The sequence below is a fragment of the Pelodiscus sinensis genome, chromosome 3 (assembly GCF_052426305.1).
Source record: "Pelodiscus sinensis isolate ZL-2025 chromosome 3, ASM5242630v1, whole genome shotgun sequence".
NCBI classification, from domain to species: domain Eukaryota; kingdom Metazoa; phylum Chordata; order Testudines; family Trionychidae; genus Pelodiscus; species Pelodiscus sinensis.
In genome coordinates, this window is record NC_143054.1 from 200,213,949 (window position 1) to 200,229,848 (window position 15,900).

A 15,900-nucleotide genomic window follows, 5' to 3' on the forward strand; every position below is an offset into this window, starting at 1 on the left:
TTTACCTAGCAGAGCTGATCTGTTGGTTCATGTTTATTATATGTATGAAAGTACCATACATCATAAAAAATTTCTCTTGTTGTCCCCTGCCTACCCAAACAGAAGAGATTTTTTCACCTCTTGGTAACTTCATGAGTGAGAATAGAATTGACTGGTTGCGCTGTGTAGGGGTTTCTACTGGTGAGGCAAAATTGACTATAGGAAAGCACGGTGGGGTCATGTTTTGAATCAAGGACAAAGCCACACAAGCCACGTGGGTGCAGTGCTGCATCCACAAAGAAGTCCTTTCTTCTCCCAGAATACTGAAGACTTATTGTCAGTGTTGTCTGATGCTGTCAAAATGGTTAACTTCATTAAGGGTCAGTATCTACATTCAAGAAAATTCTGAGACACAAAATGGGAAGTGAACGTTTGATGCTCCTAATGAACACCGAGGCTCTTTGGCTGTTGTATGGCAAAGTGCTGTCACGATTCTTTGAGCTGTGCAGTGAGCATCAATTATTATTATTATTATTATTTTTTTTTTACTGACCACCTCCCCTACTTGCTTGGAAGACAGACAGTGGTGACTGGTACCTGCAGCTGGAGAGGGTGCAGAGAGGGGGCACCCCATTTAGTAATTAAAATTTTAATGTTAAATGGTAGGGACATCAGTGGTGGTGCGCCTCCCGAGTGCTACCATGAGTCACCTATATGGGAAGATGCTGCCTGGCTTCAGCTTGGCCCACATTTTTCTTTACATAGTGAGCTCAGTTTAGGCCTTCATGGCCTTAGCACTACTATTTTTGAAACAAGACAAAATCCAATCCATGATTAAGAACCGACTATTTTGGTGTAGCTACTTTTTAACTTTGCTAGAATTTCTTGCAACAAATTACCACATGCCATTATGTAAGAGTGTGAATGCTGACATTATGGAGCACTTGCAACAACTTAGCCAACAACTTAGAAAATATTTCCCCAAAATGGACAATGCAAATGCCTGGATATGCAATCTATTTCAGTGCCTGAATATCTCTGCCAGTATGTGAGCAGGAAAAACTTTTAGATCTCTATTGTAATGGCGGGCTTAAATTAGAGTGTGTATGCAAATGTTTGGCAGACTTTTGGGTGTAAAGAATGGAAGATTACCCAGACCTATCAAAACAAACTTTCAAATTTCTGATGCCCTTCTCTACATCATACCTTTGCGAGACTGGATTCTCTGCCCTCATGGTGATTGTTTGAGACTGTATACCATCCAAGATTAAATGCTGAAAACAACTTGTGCAATTGAAACTCTATCCAATTTTCCCTGCTATCTGCAATTTGTAAAGCAAAGACATCCATCATACTGATAGGTAAGCATTTATATTATTTTTAATTAGCATCTGTAAATACTATACATGAGTCACCAAGAATTTAAAAATGCCAATATATTATTTGTATTACCCAGGTCAGCTGTAAAAATGCATTGATAGTGAACTTTTCTTTGCCTCCTTTTCTGTATCTATTATGAACAAGAATACCTGATTTGACATTTTTAAATGCTTAGTCATGAACAGGCTACCATGGATTATGTCTGAGTGATTGAGATCAGCATGGACCCTTAATTTATTTAATTACAATAAATGGGAAGTTTTCATTGTCATTTCAACGTTTGGAACAATTAGTAACTTGTTTGAGGGACTACTTTTATCCAAAGTGAAAGTATATATAATAAAGTTCATTAACAACAATAATTGTATCTAGGATGACACTCTCCAAGACCTGTATGTTGTTGAATCATGTTATTCCTTAGAGGTTTTTGTTCTGCTTTCATAGGTATATTATGATCCTATCTAAGATAAGGTAGTCTACCATGTACCCTATTTGAAAATGGGTACACAAGTCTAAAAAGTTTGAAAACCATTGCTCTAGGGCAGGGCTACTTAACTTTGGAAGCCCTGGGGGCCACAATGATAAGGGCTGCAACGTAAGTGTGGTTGCATATACATGCAAATACTGCCTCTTCCTGACTTATGAACTGGTTACGGACCAAGCAATTGGTTGTAACTCGGTTTGTTCATAAGTTGGACCCCATAGAGTTACACGCGACCGCGCTGTTCGTAAGCGTGGATCGCGTTCGTAACTTGGGGTCCGCCATTTACGATAGCTTCGGTTGTAAATGCAAACAGTCGTAAGTAGACCATTCGCAACTCGGGGACCGGCTGTAGCTTCTTTCACTCTGATGGGCATGAATTCAAATTTAAGGCAAGATTATGCAAAACACAGGCCCCATTTAAGACAGTTCTGCTGATATTAATAAAATGCAATATTTACCCGATTTTCACCCTTATGCCAGCACTTTTGATGAGCAATGACAGTTCAGGAATTTAACTCCTAAAACACATGTCAACAGAAGATCATTATATTGACTACCTTTTTTGTTTTGGCTCCCACCCGCAGGCCATGTGTTGAGCCCCACATAAACCCAAACTACACCGCGAGCCGCAAACAAATGGGCCATGTGTTGAGTAGCCTTGCTTTAGGGGATTCACAGACTAGCTAGTTTGGGACTCGGAACCCAAAGCAGGTCCTGATGCAGGGAGATGAGAACATACAGAGGGCACAGACACCCCTACCTGGCCTGTGCTTATCTGCCCTGCTCCCAGACAGCCTACCCTATCCTCTTACCCAGCTAGCCCCTGCTCCCCTAGAATGATCTTGGAAACAGTGGGCATAAAGCAAGTCGGGGGTCAGTCTGTGTGGTTCTTTTATTTGCAAGCGTGGTGCATGGTGCTGTGTATACAAATTATACCAGTTAAATACCCAAATTATTTCATTTGCATAAAACCCTGCTTTCTATCCATTCAGCCTGAATAGTTTGTATAGGCTTCTGAGTGCTTGAACCATCTGCTCCTCTCCCCCACCCCACCTTGTTTCATTCAGTTCCCTCTCCACACTTTTTGCACCCACCCTCATTTCATGCCCAAGTTACCCTTTGCTGTGGCTGCCAGAACCGGTGAATGTATTATTCTTTTTTCAGTACCCAAGAGCCAGAAATGTTGGCTGCGAGAGCTATGGACAAAGAGGTCTGGAATAGCCATTTGCCATCACTGTATTCTGTACACACGTTACAGAAAAATGTGGACGCATGAGGATGTTCTGTACAGGTTTGACTTTACAGGCAGTCCCTGGGTTACGTACAAGATAGGGACTGTAGGTTTGTTCTCAAGTTGAATTTGTATGTAAGTCGGAACTGGTACATATTGTAGGGGAAACTCTAGCCAAACATTTCTCCAGAGCTCAGTTTTATTCTCCCACACCTCACTTCCCTCAGTTCTTTATTCTCAAGCTGAGGTGTCTGCTGAGAAAAGCCACTCCGCGTCTCCCTGGTCTGCTGGGGGGAAGCAGCTAGTGTGGGGTTGCCTCACCCCGTTTGTAAGTAGGGATCTGATGTAAGTCGGATCCATGTAACCTGAGGACTGCCTGTATTATAATTGTTTATGAAATAGGTTGGGCTTTTCCTTCTCCTTATTCGCAAAAGAAGCAGATTCCTGTGCAAAAGGCAGGATAGATTCCTTGGGCCTCCAAAGGGTTTTCCCTACTTCTGATTTCCCTTATAAAAACCTGAGAAGAGGGAGCCTTTGAGCTTCTCTCTCACCTGTTGCAACTGGAGCAGATGCATTTGGATACAAAAAAATAAGCTGTGCAGGAAGAGGTTATTAATCTAGAGAGAAACAACTACACATGGATTGAGAGCGTTTCAGACTGTACATGATTTTTGCAATGATTGGATTTTATTTGTGTGAACAGTAGAACTGGGGACTTTTTTCCCCAATGTATTGTTTCTCCACAAAATGCATGTTTGGGAGGGTCTAGAACTGTTTGCTGAATGAAACCAATAGTTTTGTCTGTTTAAAAAAAAATTCAAAAGTCAGTGTTTTTGTTTTTTTGTTTATATCCAAAAAGCCAAAGGACTTTTCCAGCGAGTTTTCCTACATGCTGACTCTGAGAACAAACTGCTCTCTTTGCCCCAAAAAGGGTTTTCTTTACCAGCAAGGTGTTTCCTGGCGTTTGCAAGTGGAGCTCTGGAGATGAGCCCTGTATCAGTATTACTAGTACATTGCTGCAGCTTATGAGCGCCATGTTCCTCTGTAAACTGTGCCGTTTACCCCGTTAAGACATCAATAAAAAACAAATATAAAAAGGAAAACTTCTGACCAAGAGGGAAAACTGAGCCCACTCGCCTTGGTACACCATTAGCCTAGGTTTGTTGTCTTCTGTCCTACGCTTCGGTCCAGCTTGCAACCATCTATTCTGCACATGGTACGTGCTCATCACTGCTCCTGTCTTGGCTGACATCAGTGTAGCAGGTAGAGAGGTGAGCAAATCAAGCACAACACCTTGTAAACTGCACAAGTCCTCCTGCGAGGACAGCTTCTGGTGGGTCAGTTGATTTGCTCTAGCTCAGAAGGGTGAAAGGTTTAAGGAAATGGTGTGAGAAGCTCTCTCTCTGCCACCCATGGGATGGCTAGCTCCTGTCACTAGCTCTGTCCGACTCATTCTTTGCCTTGGTCCTCTCTCCATGCTGACAGGCGAGCCTGGTTCTCCATAGCCCAACCAATCCAGAGCAGATGAACTATTTGTAGAGTTCAGTGGCAGAGCTTGGCGTCCCCTGAAAGGAGATGAAACGTTGTAATAAGGTGAGGATAGCAGAGGGCAAGGAATATTTTCTATCGTGCCTCTGCTTTCCAGTCTTTACTTGCTCTTCACATGCTTGCTGCTCTACAAGGCTGACCTAGGAATGTGCTGCAGAGATGGATGATGTTTTGCCAAGCTACAACGTTCCGCAAACAAGTATTGTCCTCTTGCTCTCATTCCAGCAAGAGGACAATGCACAGGATAACTTGGCTTTTAGATGGGTGGGGCACCCCAAACTCTGCTTAAGTCAGTAGGTGCTGCAGGTGTTCAGCACCTCTGCAAATTATTCCTTTTGTGGGGCTGGCTAACAACTGGCAGAGTGTTCATAACCTCTGGGTGCAGAGCCAGTGCTGGAGTTTGCAAACTGCAGTGCAGACAACTCTGCCAGCATATATGTGGTAGTTGACCAGTTGCTTACATCCCTATCTGATAAGCTTATGCTTATCAGATAGTCGGCTAGTGATGTGACTAGTTGCTTCCCCCTCTTGCTGCCTCGATCAGAGAGAGGCAGCAAGGGGGGAGCAGGAGCTGGTGAGAGCCAACTTAAAAGCCGGTTCCCCCCAGCACCGTCTCTGTGCAAAGCAGGGGAGGTAGAGGCACAGCAGGAAATGGTGCCAGTGGGGACTGAAAGCAGTCTCTGCTCATGCCGCTTCTGCTGGGATTCTGCTTTTGAAATGTACTAGAGCCCTAGCAGGGCTCTTGCTACGGTTCAAAAGCAGAAGCCGAGCAGGGAGCATGGGGCCAGCGAGGGACTCCCTGCTGGCCCCTTGGGCTTCTGCTTTTGTAATGTACAAGAGCCCCACTGGGGCTCCTGTACGTTTCAAAGGCTCAGGTGCGCAGGAGCCTGGCAGGGCTCTTGCTACAGTTCAAAGGAGGAGGTGCCCTTATTGACTACTTGAATAGTTGATGGAAGTCCCATGGACTATTCAATTAGTTAATTCATTTAAATTTAACATCCCTAATATGTGGCAGCCCCTGACTCCACTAGTGAGCTGGGAGCAGCTCTGACAACAGCATCCCCGCTTCCTCCTGAGAGAAATGGCTGCCTCCTCTGGCATCTAGGGGACAATCACTTCCATCCCGTGCTGTGCTAAGTTCCACCAAGCAGCACAAGGAGATCGATATTGCCTGCTACACCTTGTTCCTCTAATGTCCTAGGCCCTGCCTACACAGCTACGTCTACTCTGCCTACAAGGAGGAGGAGCAGATAAAGAAGAGAGAGAAATGGGGAGAGGAGGAGAGCTGGGTTGGGGCAGTGATTGAAGGTGCTGAAGATCTTGTGGGGATTGGGGGAGGGACTAGCCTTCCTGAGGCAAGTCACAGCTTGACTAGCTCTGCCTCTGTTTTTCTCCCTCTAGTGTCTTGTCCACTTAACTGTTACTTCCCAGCTGAAAACTCAGGCTGCTAATGGTGGCTAAGACTGAGGAATGCAATTCCTACTCCAGCACAGGGGATGGAGACATTCCAAGACTGAAGCACAGTCAGGATAGGAACTAGGACCTAGCTGTGATCCAACCTGTTTCTAAATGAACCCTAAGCACCACTTTACATCACTGAAAGTCTCCTACGTTCAGCTGAAAGCTGCATTTGCAGAATTGTTTTCTGCAGAATGGTGGCCTCTCAAGTCACCTCATTATTTTGTTAATTGCTGCCAACAATTTAATAACTTCTGAAGTTCTTGCAGCTTCCTAGCAACTGGATGCCACGACTAGAGTCCCCTTGTACTCTACAGTTTTCCTGTGTTATGGAGTCTTACCCTTTGAAGAGGAAGCTGCAGGTGATCAATACGTCAAACAGAAGAAACTTCAGCAATAGCACACGGATGGCCAAGAGCAGCAGGGTTTGTGAATAGTCAGGCTGAGCTGCAACAGATAGAAATAATGTACCTCATCAGGCCCTGAAGTGCCACACACAAGTATTACCAATGATCGCTATTGGGACTGTGTGTGACCAGAGTGCCCAACCTGATTGTACAAGAGAACCACATAAACCTAAGCACAACCTTGTGAGAGCCAAACAGCTCTCACTTAGACAAAGTCACCTTTACTGATTTATATTTTAGGTTCACTTGTTTGTATGCATTTAGGTAGGTTGTTTCTCTGTAAAGTATTGTCTGTTTACACTCTTGTGTAAACTAAAATGATGCAAGCATGATGCCAACACACTAATAAATCAGCTTTTACTATATTGTGTTGAAGCAGGCTGTGCCATGTGCACTGCTCTGGCGGGGCTGTAGGTTGGAGACCCCTGGTTTAAGCAATAGGAGTCAGTCTGAAAGGCCTAATGCACCTCCTTCAGAACTCAGGTACTTAGTGTAGCACATTCATTGGTTTCATCAGAGTGATTATAAAGAAATCTTACGGCTGTTTTATTTCTGTCTCACTTGCAGCCAACATTATGAGAACCAAGCAGCTCTGGCCTGGGCGCTGGGAACTCTAGTGACTTAGCAGATTTGCCACCCACTCACTGAGTGACCACAGATTCCTAAAAGTGTAGGACTGGAGGTGACTTACTGAGGTCCCTTAGTCCAGTCCCCTGCACTCAGTGCAGGGCTATGTAATAACTGACCATTCCTTACAGGCACGTGTCTAACCTGTTGTTAAAAACCTCCAATGCTGGCGATTCCACAACGTCCCTGGGCAATTTTGTTCCAGTGATTAACTACCCTGACAGTTAGGAAGTTTTTCCTAATGTCCAATCTAAATTGCAAACCCTTGCTGCAATTTAAGCCCATTGCTTCTTGTCCTGTCTGCAGACGTTAAGAAGAACAATTCATCACCTTCCTCCTTGTAACAACCTTTTATGTATAGGAGAATAATGTTCCGTTTTTACCCCCAGTCTTTTTTTCCAGACTAAACAACCCCAGTTTTTTCAGACTTCCCTGATAAGTCATGTTTTCTAGATCTTCCATCGTTTTTGTTGCTCTCCTCAACTTTCTCCAGTTTGTCCACATCTTTCCTGAAATATGGCACTCAAAATTGGACACAGTACTCCAGCTGAGGCCTAAATCTGCATGGACTAGAATAGAATTACTTGTCTGGCATATAACACTCCTGCTGATACAGCCCAGAATTATTTGCTTTTTTTGCAACCGTGTTTCACTGTGTTATTTAGCTCCTGATCCACTGATATTCCCAGTGGTATTCCTATGGTATTTCTATGGTATTCCTTCCTACGCAGTCATTTCCCATTTTCTATGTGCAATTGATTGTACCTTTCCAAGCAGAGCACTTTGAATTTGTCCTTATTGATTGTCATCCTATTTACTCCAGATAATTTTTATAGTTTATCCAGATTGAATTTTAATCTTCCCCTCCAAAGGGTAACTTAGTAAGTGTACCCTCTATACCATTTACTGACATAAATTATTTTGATAATTAAATAATTGACTCTGTGACTCCATTTCGCCTTCTGTAAAACGGTAGACATGGCTTCCTCTTGGATTTTGCCATCTCTTTTCACCTACACATCCAAGCTCTGCCTATATCCCTCTCTGCCCACATAGCCAAAATTCGTCTCGGGGCCTTGATTGTCTTATGCATTGACCCTGCTCTTTCCTCCTCCTTGCTGGCCTCAGTGCTTGCCCCCTCTCCTTCTCAAATGCATTCAAAATGCAGCTGCCACAATCATCTTCCATGCATTGGCTACATCATGCCCCTTTTAAAATTCATCCACTGGCTCATCTCCCATCACAAACACTGACTTCTTGTCCATACTTCCAAACCCCCCACAACGTCCCTCTATCAGGCTCCACCTATCCAGCCTGTTACCTTATGCAAAGTCAGTTCTCCCCTTCATTCCACCAGTGCCAATCTCCACAAGGATTCTGACATACTGGCCTACACTGCCCCCTACTAATCAGAACAGCTTCCAGGTGAAAGCAATAAAGCCACTACTGTATCCTCTTCCATGTCCCTTCCCCAGACTCACTTCTGCCATGATGTACATCAAAAACTGCATCCTGAAAATGATTGGAAAGGTGGTGAGCTGAGATCATTGCTAAGAATCACACGGTCCTATTCCATGTGTTATCCTGTCCCTCTACTTCCCCCACCTGTTTACAACTAACAGGTAGAGGGGATAGAGTTTAAGGCCAAAAGTAATCACTAGATCATTGTAACTTGACCTCCTATAGATCACAGGACATTAATCACACCCAGCACCTGCGTGTTAACACTTGAAATTAGACCAAAACACTACAGCTCACAGAAGACTAGACTGTTATGTGCCATTGGTAGACAATAGGAGGGACTGACTTGCCCTAGGTCCCTGCCTTGGCAAGGAAATGGATTGCGAGAGAGATTCCAGATGATCCTGGCAAGCTACACTGTATAGGGGATAAGTGTTGATGAAATTGTTCCTTTCTTGACATTACTGCCAGGACGGCATCACTGGAAATCTGTAATGTTGACAGGTAATATTGGAGGATTTCTCTCCAGCCCTTGCACTGAACAGCATCTCACAGTGAAATGTGGATTTAGCATCCTGGTTATTATTTTGTGGCACTTTATAGCCTCAGAGACCACTTCACAAATGGTTCTTCCATCCCACAAATAGTTCTGAAAGTTCACATTTTTTTCCTGTCTTGAATAAAGACAAAAAGTCAATCTAAAATGTTCAAAAAACCAAAACCTTTTCAGATCAATTGAAACATTTTGTTGTAATAATTTCAAAACATTTCCTTTCTGTTTCAAACTTTTGCTTTGGCTTTTTTCCCAGTTAACTTACATTTCAGATGTAAATCTCTTTCAAACCAGATGACTAACATTTAGGGCACGTCTAAACTACGTTTTTTTCCCAAAGAAAATTTGCATATCTTCTTCCAATCCCACTTTCAAAAGAATCTTTAAGGAAAAGCGTTTTTTTTCCGAAAAGGTGTTTTTCCTGAAAAAAACAAACAAACGCATCCAGACTACTTTCACTTTTGAAAGATCTTCTTTTGAAAGTGAGATCGGAATAAGATGTGCAAATTCCCACAGAACTTGCATATCCTCTTTTGAAAATTCTACGTAGTCTTGACATAGCCTTAGTGTTTAGAAACCGTCAGGTCACACTGTTTTGCCAACTTCAATTTTTTTTCCAAAAATGATTCAGATCAGGAGATTCATTAAAACTGACCCTGGTCTACAAGTGAGTTAGATTTGAGGGATCTACATTTTGAGATAAAATAATGTTTCTATGAAAATTTCCTGACCTGCTCTATTGGAGAGCTGACTTCTCAACTCGGAAGATCAGCTGCTCTTCCAGAGCAGGTCAGTTTCCTTTTGAGTGGTGATATGGAGATTCTGAATGCACGTCTGCTGTGGTGAGTGCAGATCCAGGGGTTGCATTACAGAAAGGCTCTAAGAGCAATGCTACTGACAACCTCTTTCCTCGAGACAGAGAGAACTTCTGACATACAGAAGTTTAGGTGGCAAGGATTAGTCACTTCGCAATCTGCGTCTTTCACCCAGCGATGAAAACTCTTGGACGTACTAGGTAAAACCCTGCTTTCATTTACACTGCTGCAAATCTGGAATAACTTAACTACCCCAGACCTGGATGTTCGTTCAGATGTTCATTTTCAGAAAAGGCTTACACCAAAGGTGGTGTCTACACACCTCTTTCCCCAGCCCTTCTGTTTCCATCACAGAATGGGCAGGATTCAAACGGGCAGTGTGAATGTGCCAGGAGGAACGAACAGTTATAACTTACCTCTTTGGTCTTCATCCAGACACGGCTCTTCCAGGTGGTCTTCTACAGGACAGAGTTAAAACTGTTAGTAGGAGGAACTATACTAATTGTAACAGTACCGATTGCAGGGCTAACCCACCACAACCTCCTGCTTCCATGTTCTCAGAACTTTCTAATTCATTCACCTTTTGGGTTGACATAGATCTTTCTTGATTATGCAATACACACTCTTCTTGCTTTGAAACAAGCTGCTCCCCCACCCTCTTCTTTCTTTGCACAGATAATGCAAACAACTCAACTTTTAAACTTTGTGTTTAATATGTAAATACCCTTTAATGAAGATCCTCTATTTTGCAAGTTTTAATATGAGACAGGAGTGTTTGAAGAGGTAGGGCTGAGGAGGCATAATCAATTATTTAAGTAGTTACGTGAAAGCACCTCACTGGATGTATACATTTCGATGTGCAACTAGCTGACAGAAGGGATGTACTAGGGATGTAATAATAAAACCGTTTAAAGGGTTAACTGATAAGCATGAGCTTATCGGTTACCATAATGGTTACATGCTGGCTCCTGGTCCTGCTCCCGGGGAGCTGGCTGCCACCCCACACTGTTGGCTCTGTATCAGAGGCAGCATCATGGGGCAGCAGCAGGCTCCCTGGGAGCAGGTCCAGCATGGGGGAGCCAGTATATGCAGGGAGCCAGCTTCTAGCATGCACCGGCTCATGGGGAGCCAGCTGCTGCTGCACACTGCGGGCTCTGCAGTATAAACCTCCGCAGTACAGCTGGCTCCCCGGGAATGGGGCTGGCAGCTGGGAGCCAGGTCCTGGCATGCACTGGCTTTGCTCCCAGGGAGCCAGCTGTGCCGCAGGGTAAGCTTTATGCTGTGGCCCACAGTTACTTAATTTACTGCTTTTTAACATTCTTAGGATGGATACACCAAGTGCCCCTGGACCATTTACCTCATAAGCTCTGCTGGTGAAATGGACAAAGCTTGGAAAGGTCACACGCTGGCTTAGCTTTTTTCCTGCACTAGGATTTTAAATGCAGAAAACTGCTGCTTCACAGACGTGTCACTAAAAGTTGGGCAAAGCAACAAGCGATTTTTGCGGTGAGAGTAACATTGAGCTAAGGACTACAGAGGTGATTTTTCAAGCCACAAACAAGACATAGGAGGTAGCGTCTCAACCCACATTGCTTCTCCATGGGAGTCAAGTGACTGACTCCTCCTTCAGCTTTTGACAGTCCTCTTACCCCCCATCACCAAATGGGTAAGAGATGGGTGCTAAGGCTGTTGTTGTACGGATTTGTTCATTTTCTAACTCTGCCACAGCCACGTTTCAGTCTAATGAATACGCAGCGCCACCATCTAAAACATCACTGATCAAAACAATTTCCCAGACATATGGTGCCCCAGGGACCTGATCTCAGCCGTGTATGGAAAAGTGGCATGCCCAGGCTTTAAAGAGTTACGGCTCTGTATGTACTATGTTAGATCCAGGCAAAACACGTCCGAAAACTGGAGTTAAATAATTAATAGCCACATGCCTATGGAAAAGCAGCTGCAGTGTTCTCAAGTTCGCTCCTGATGTACCTGTTGTTGAAGGATATTTAGAATCTTAGCTCAACACAGTTTTTCGCCACATCCTTATTTTTGCAAATGTTGTTTCAAAGTATTTGTTGATGAAGTGCTTGGTCCAATTTCCTCAGTCTTTTCAGAAAGATTGATAGACTAAGCTTATGAAATGCAGAAAGGTTGGTGATGAGAGGTGTGTGTGTGTGTCGAAATTGGGCATGTAGTGGAAGGCTAGCTTCAAGCAGACTCTGGCGCATTTCCCTGTAGAGATCTCTAATGCAGTGAGCTGCCTGCGTTTCTCCTTCCCACGTGAGTCTCCTCTCTCCTACATCTCTCTCCCATAGCTGCAGGAATAACATCACCTCTGTGGCTCTGCTGAGTCTAGAGCTTTCTTGACCCTTTTGTAGCATATTTGCCATTAATCAAGCTCTCCTTGGGTGACAGTTGTCCCCATGGGGGAGGGGGACCCTTTGGGATAGCTTTATTTTTCCCCAGGGTGCTGATTTTGAATGAACCACCTGGTGTTTGCTCTTTGCATTGTTGTAAATGGGCAGTGGGCCACCGCTGGACCCTCACTTTCTCCCCCAGGTCATTCAGGGAAAGCACAGTGTGACCCAGGGGAGGAATGCATGGCTCCGGGGGACGGGTGATGGAGGGAGATGGGGGCAGGGAAGTGACAGCAATGTGGTCTGTGGTGATGGAAAGTCTCTCGACTTGGGACTTACCCGAGATTGGCAGGGACCTGGCACTCCACACCTGGGTGGTTCTGTTCTGCCTCACGTGACAGGCGAGAGATTCCCAGGACTCCAGATCTGTGGTGTTGACGGAGAGGTGAGAGACTGTGCTGAACGTGCCGTCTTCCTCCCTGGACACGCCGTAGGTGAAGGAGTCCAGGACACTCCCATTCTCATTCGAAAACCAAATGGCGTTTGCAGTGTCCTGGGAGAGATCGCTCACCACACAGACCACCAGGGTCTTCCTCTCGCCATTCACAACCATGGTAAGTGGGGGCGCCAAGGTGGGGAAAGGGACTGCAGCGCTGCCTGGGGGGAGAACAGGCAGCCCGTTAGCAACGCATATTGGCCACAAGACCTGCCTGACCTTAGAACCCTTCTGACTGGGAGCAGCGAGGCTAAAACTGGTGTCAAAACTCTTGGGAAGGATTGCCTTGTGGGGTGCGTATTCTTGCTCGCCAGCTGTTAGTGCCCAGGTAGGGGTTAGGTCCATGCCTGGCTTCCCCACCCTCGCTACGCTTCCTTGGCACAAGACCCCAGGGCCTGGCTGCACCTTTGCAGGGCGTGGGGAATCATTTCACAGACGTACGTGCTGGCCAGTCCTTTCCCCTGCAGTCCTGGAGAGCACGGAGCTGAGTGAAGCAAGAGGAGCCCCTGGGGATAGGCATACTCACGGAGCAGGAGCTGAAATACTGTGGTGGCCAAGAGCTGCCCAAGCAGCCACCAGGGCAGGCCCATGGCGAGAGGCTGCAGCTTCTGAGCCAGGCATAGCAATGCAGCAGGCAAAGGGACCTCCAGCCCTCCTCTCCGCACCCTCAGGCCTCCCCCCACGTCTTTCTAACCGTCTCTGCCAGCTGCCTAACCAGCTGCTGTGCTCCCTAGCAAACAAACACCCTCGCTTTTTAACCCTTTGCAAGCCCACGTGCGTCGCGGCAGAGCGCGCCTAAATGCACTCTAAGGCCCTGAGCTCAGCCCAGCCCTGCGGCAGCCTGAGCTGGCCGGACTGGGTCCCCCGCACCGCAGAACCCCACAGGCAAAGGGGAGGGCAGAGACCCCAGCGTGCAGCTCCGTGGGGAGCAGACGTATTTTGTGGCGGTGTCCCAGCCACAGAGGACGGCAAGGCCAGGATGAGCCGGGGCTGGGGCAGGGCCTCGCACCCTATGGCACTAGATTTGCCTGGTGTACAAGGAGTGTGCCAGGCCCAGCGAGCATGGTGCTGAGGGGAGGAGTGCCCCGACACTGGCACTGGGGAAGGGGGTGTGCAGAGGCAGCCATGCCTGCGGCTTCCAGTCTTTGCCCCTGCCTGCCTCTCCGAGCAGCCAGCTGCTGCCGCCGGAGCGCCCCCTACTGACGTCAGTCCTGAACAAGACTCGGGGCTGGGGTGGGGCCGGTGCAGGGAGGCTGGCGAGAACAGGAGAGGAGACCCAGGCCCTGTTCTTCCCCAGTGCTGGGCTGAGGGGAGAGGAACGTGACACATGGCAATGCAGGTTGCCACATGGTCCCTCGGAGGGTGCAGGTTTTGCACTTGTGCTTGGGTGGGGTCTTGCTGCAGCTACTGCCTGGCCCCATCACTACTTGCCTCTTAGTGGCTGCAAATCCAGGGTGTAGACTGAGGTCATGCGTGGATGGGGCGTCACTGCCAGGGCGTGTGTGGGTGGAGATCCCCGCAAGGCTCTCTCCGGGGGGAATTGTGGTGAGGTTCCTGTGCAGTTAATGGCGTCCGTGTGTAGGGGAGTTGCTGCCCTGGTGTGTGTGCGCATGGGGCAGTCACTGGGACACCCCCCTCCCACAGGGTTGCCTATGAAGTCCAGAGCTCATGGTGAGGGATGTGTGGGCAGGAACCCCTGGGCTCCGGGCTCGTACGTGGTAGCTGAGAGCAGAGTGATGCTCCGTGCAGTGCAGGGCGCAGCTGGTCACAGTGCCACAGCCCGTACAGGACATAGCAAGGCGGGGGCAGTGCAGGGCGCAGCTGGACACAGTGCCACCGCCCGTACAGGACATAGCAAGGCGGGGGCAGTGCAGGGCGCAGCTGGACACAGTGCCACCGCCCGTACAGGACATAGCAAGGCGGGCAGTGCTGGGCGCAGCTGGACACAGTGCCACCGCCCGTACAGGACATAGCAAGGCGGGGGCAGTGCAGGGCGCAGCTGGTCACAGTGCCACCGCCCGTACAGGACATAGCAAGGCGGGGGCAGTGCAGGGCGCAGCTGGACACAGTGCCACAGCCCGTACAGGACATAGCAAGGCGGGGGCAGTGCAGGGCGCAGCTGGTCACAGTGCCACCGCCCGTACAGGACATAGCAAGGCGGGGGCAGTGCAGGGCGCAGCTGGACACAGTGCCACCGCCCGTACAGGACATAGCAAGGCGGGGGCAGTGCAGGGCGCAGCTGGTCACAGTGCCACAGCCCATACAGGACATAGCAAGGCGGGGGCAGTGCAGGGCGCAGCTGGACACAGTGCCACAGCCCGTACAGGACATAGCAAGGCGGGGGCAGTGCAGGGCGCAGCTGGTCACAGTGCCACAGCCCGTACAGGACATAGCAAGGCGGGGGCAGTGCAGGGCGCAGCTGGTCACAGTGCCACAGCCCGTACAGGACATAGCAAGGCGGGGGCAGTGCAGGGCGCAGCTGGACACAGTGCCACCGCCCGTACAGGACATAGCAAGGCGGGGGCAGTGCAGGGCGCAGCTGGACACAGTGCCACCGCCCGTACAGGACATAGCAAGGCGGGGGCAGTGCAGGGCGCAGCTGGACACAGTGCCACCGCCCGTACAGGACATAGCAAGGCGGGGGCAGTGCAGGGCGCAGCTGGACACAGTGCCACCGCCCGTACAGGACATAGCAAGGCGGGGGCAGTGCAGGGCGCAGCTGGTCACAGTGCCACAGCCCGTACAGGACATAGCAAGGCGGGGGCAGTGCAGGGCGCAGCTGGACACAGTGCCACCGCCCGTACAGGACATAGCAAGGCGGGGGCAGTGCTGGGCGCAGCTGGACACAGTGCCACCGCCCGTACAGGACATAGCAAGGCGGGGGCAGTGCAGGGCGCAGCTGGTCACAGTGCCACCGCCCGTACAGGACATAGCAAGGCGGGGGCAGTGCTGGGCGCAGCTGGACACAGTGCCACCGCCCGTACAGGACATATCAAGGCGGGGGCAGTGCTGGGCGCAGCTGGACACAGTGCCACCGCCCGTACAGGACATAGCAAGGCGGGGGCAGTGCAGGGCGCAGCTGGTCACAGTGCCACCGCCCGTAC

At 48.3% G+C, this 15,900-nt stretch overlaps 1 protein-coding gene across 1 annotated transcript; it reads right to left on the bottom strand.

Annotated features, from left to right (window-relative positions):
• Nucleotides 1-1,798: 1,798 nt before the first annotated feature.
• On the bottom strand, nucleotides 1,799-13,511 carry PTCRA (pre T cell antigen receptor alpha). Its single transcript, XM_006135949.5, has 5 exons — nucleotides 13,323-13,511; nucleotides 12,640-12,957; nucleotides 10,360-10,401; nucleotides 6,422-6,527; nucleotides 1,799-4,639 (listed from the first exon to the last, which is right to left on the bottom strand). The coding sequence occupies exons 1-5, from the start codon at nucleotides 13,384-13,386 to the stop codon at nucleotides 4,432-4,434; spliced, it is 738 nt and encodes a 245-aa protein (XP_006136011.2). The 5' UTR covers nucleotides 13,387-13,511; the 3' UTR covers nucleotides 1,799-4,431.
• Between the last annotated feature and the right edge of the window lie 2,389 nt (nucleotides 13,512-15,900).

Bases quoted from the DNA above. Each gene is read 5' to 3' on its own strand.
- PTCRA (XM_006135949.5), bottom strand. From the start codon at position 13,386: ATGGGCCTGCCCTGGTGGCTGCTTGGGCAGCTCTTGGCCACCACAGTA. The intron at 6,528-10,359 runs GTAAGTTATAAC...TATCTGTTGCAG, and splicing joins TCTGGATGAAGACCAAAGAG to CTCAGCCTGACTATTCACAA. The intron at 4,640-6,421 runs GTAAGACTCCAT...ATCTCCTTTCAG, and splicing joins TGCAGCTTCCTCTTCAAAGG to GGGACGCCAAGCTCTGCCAC.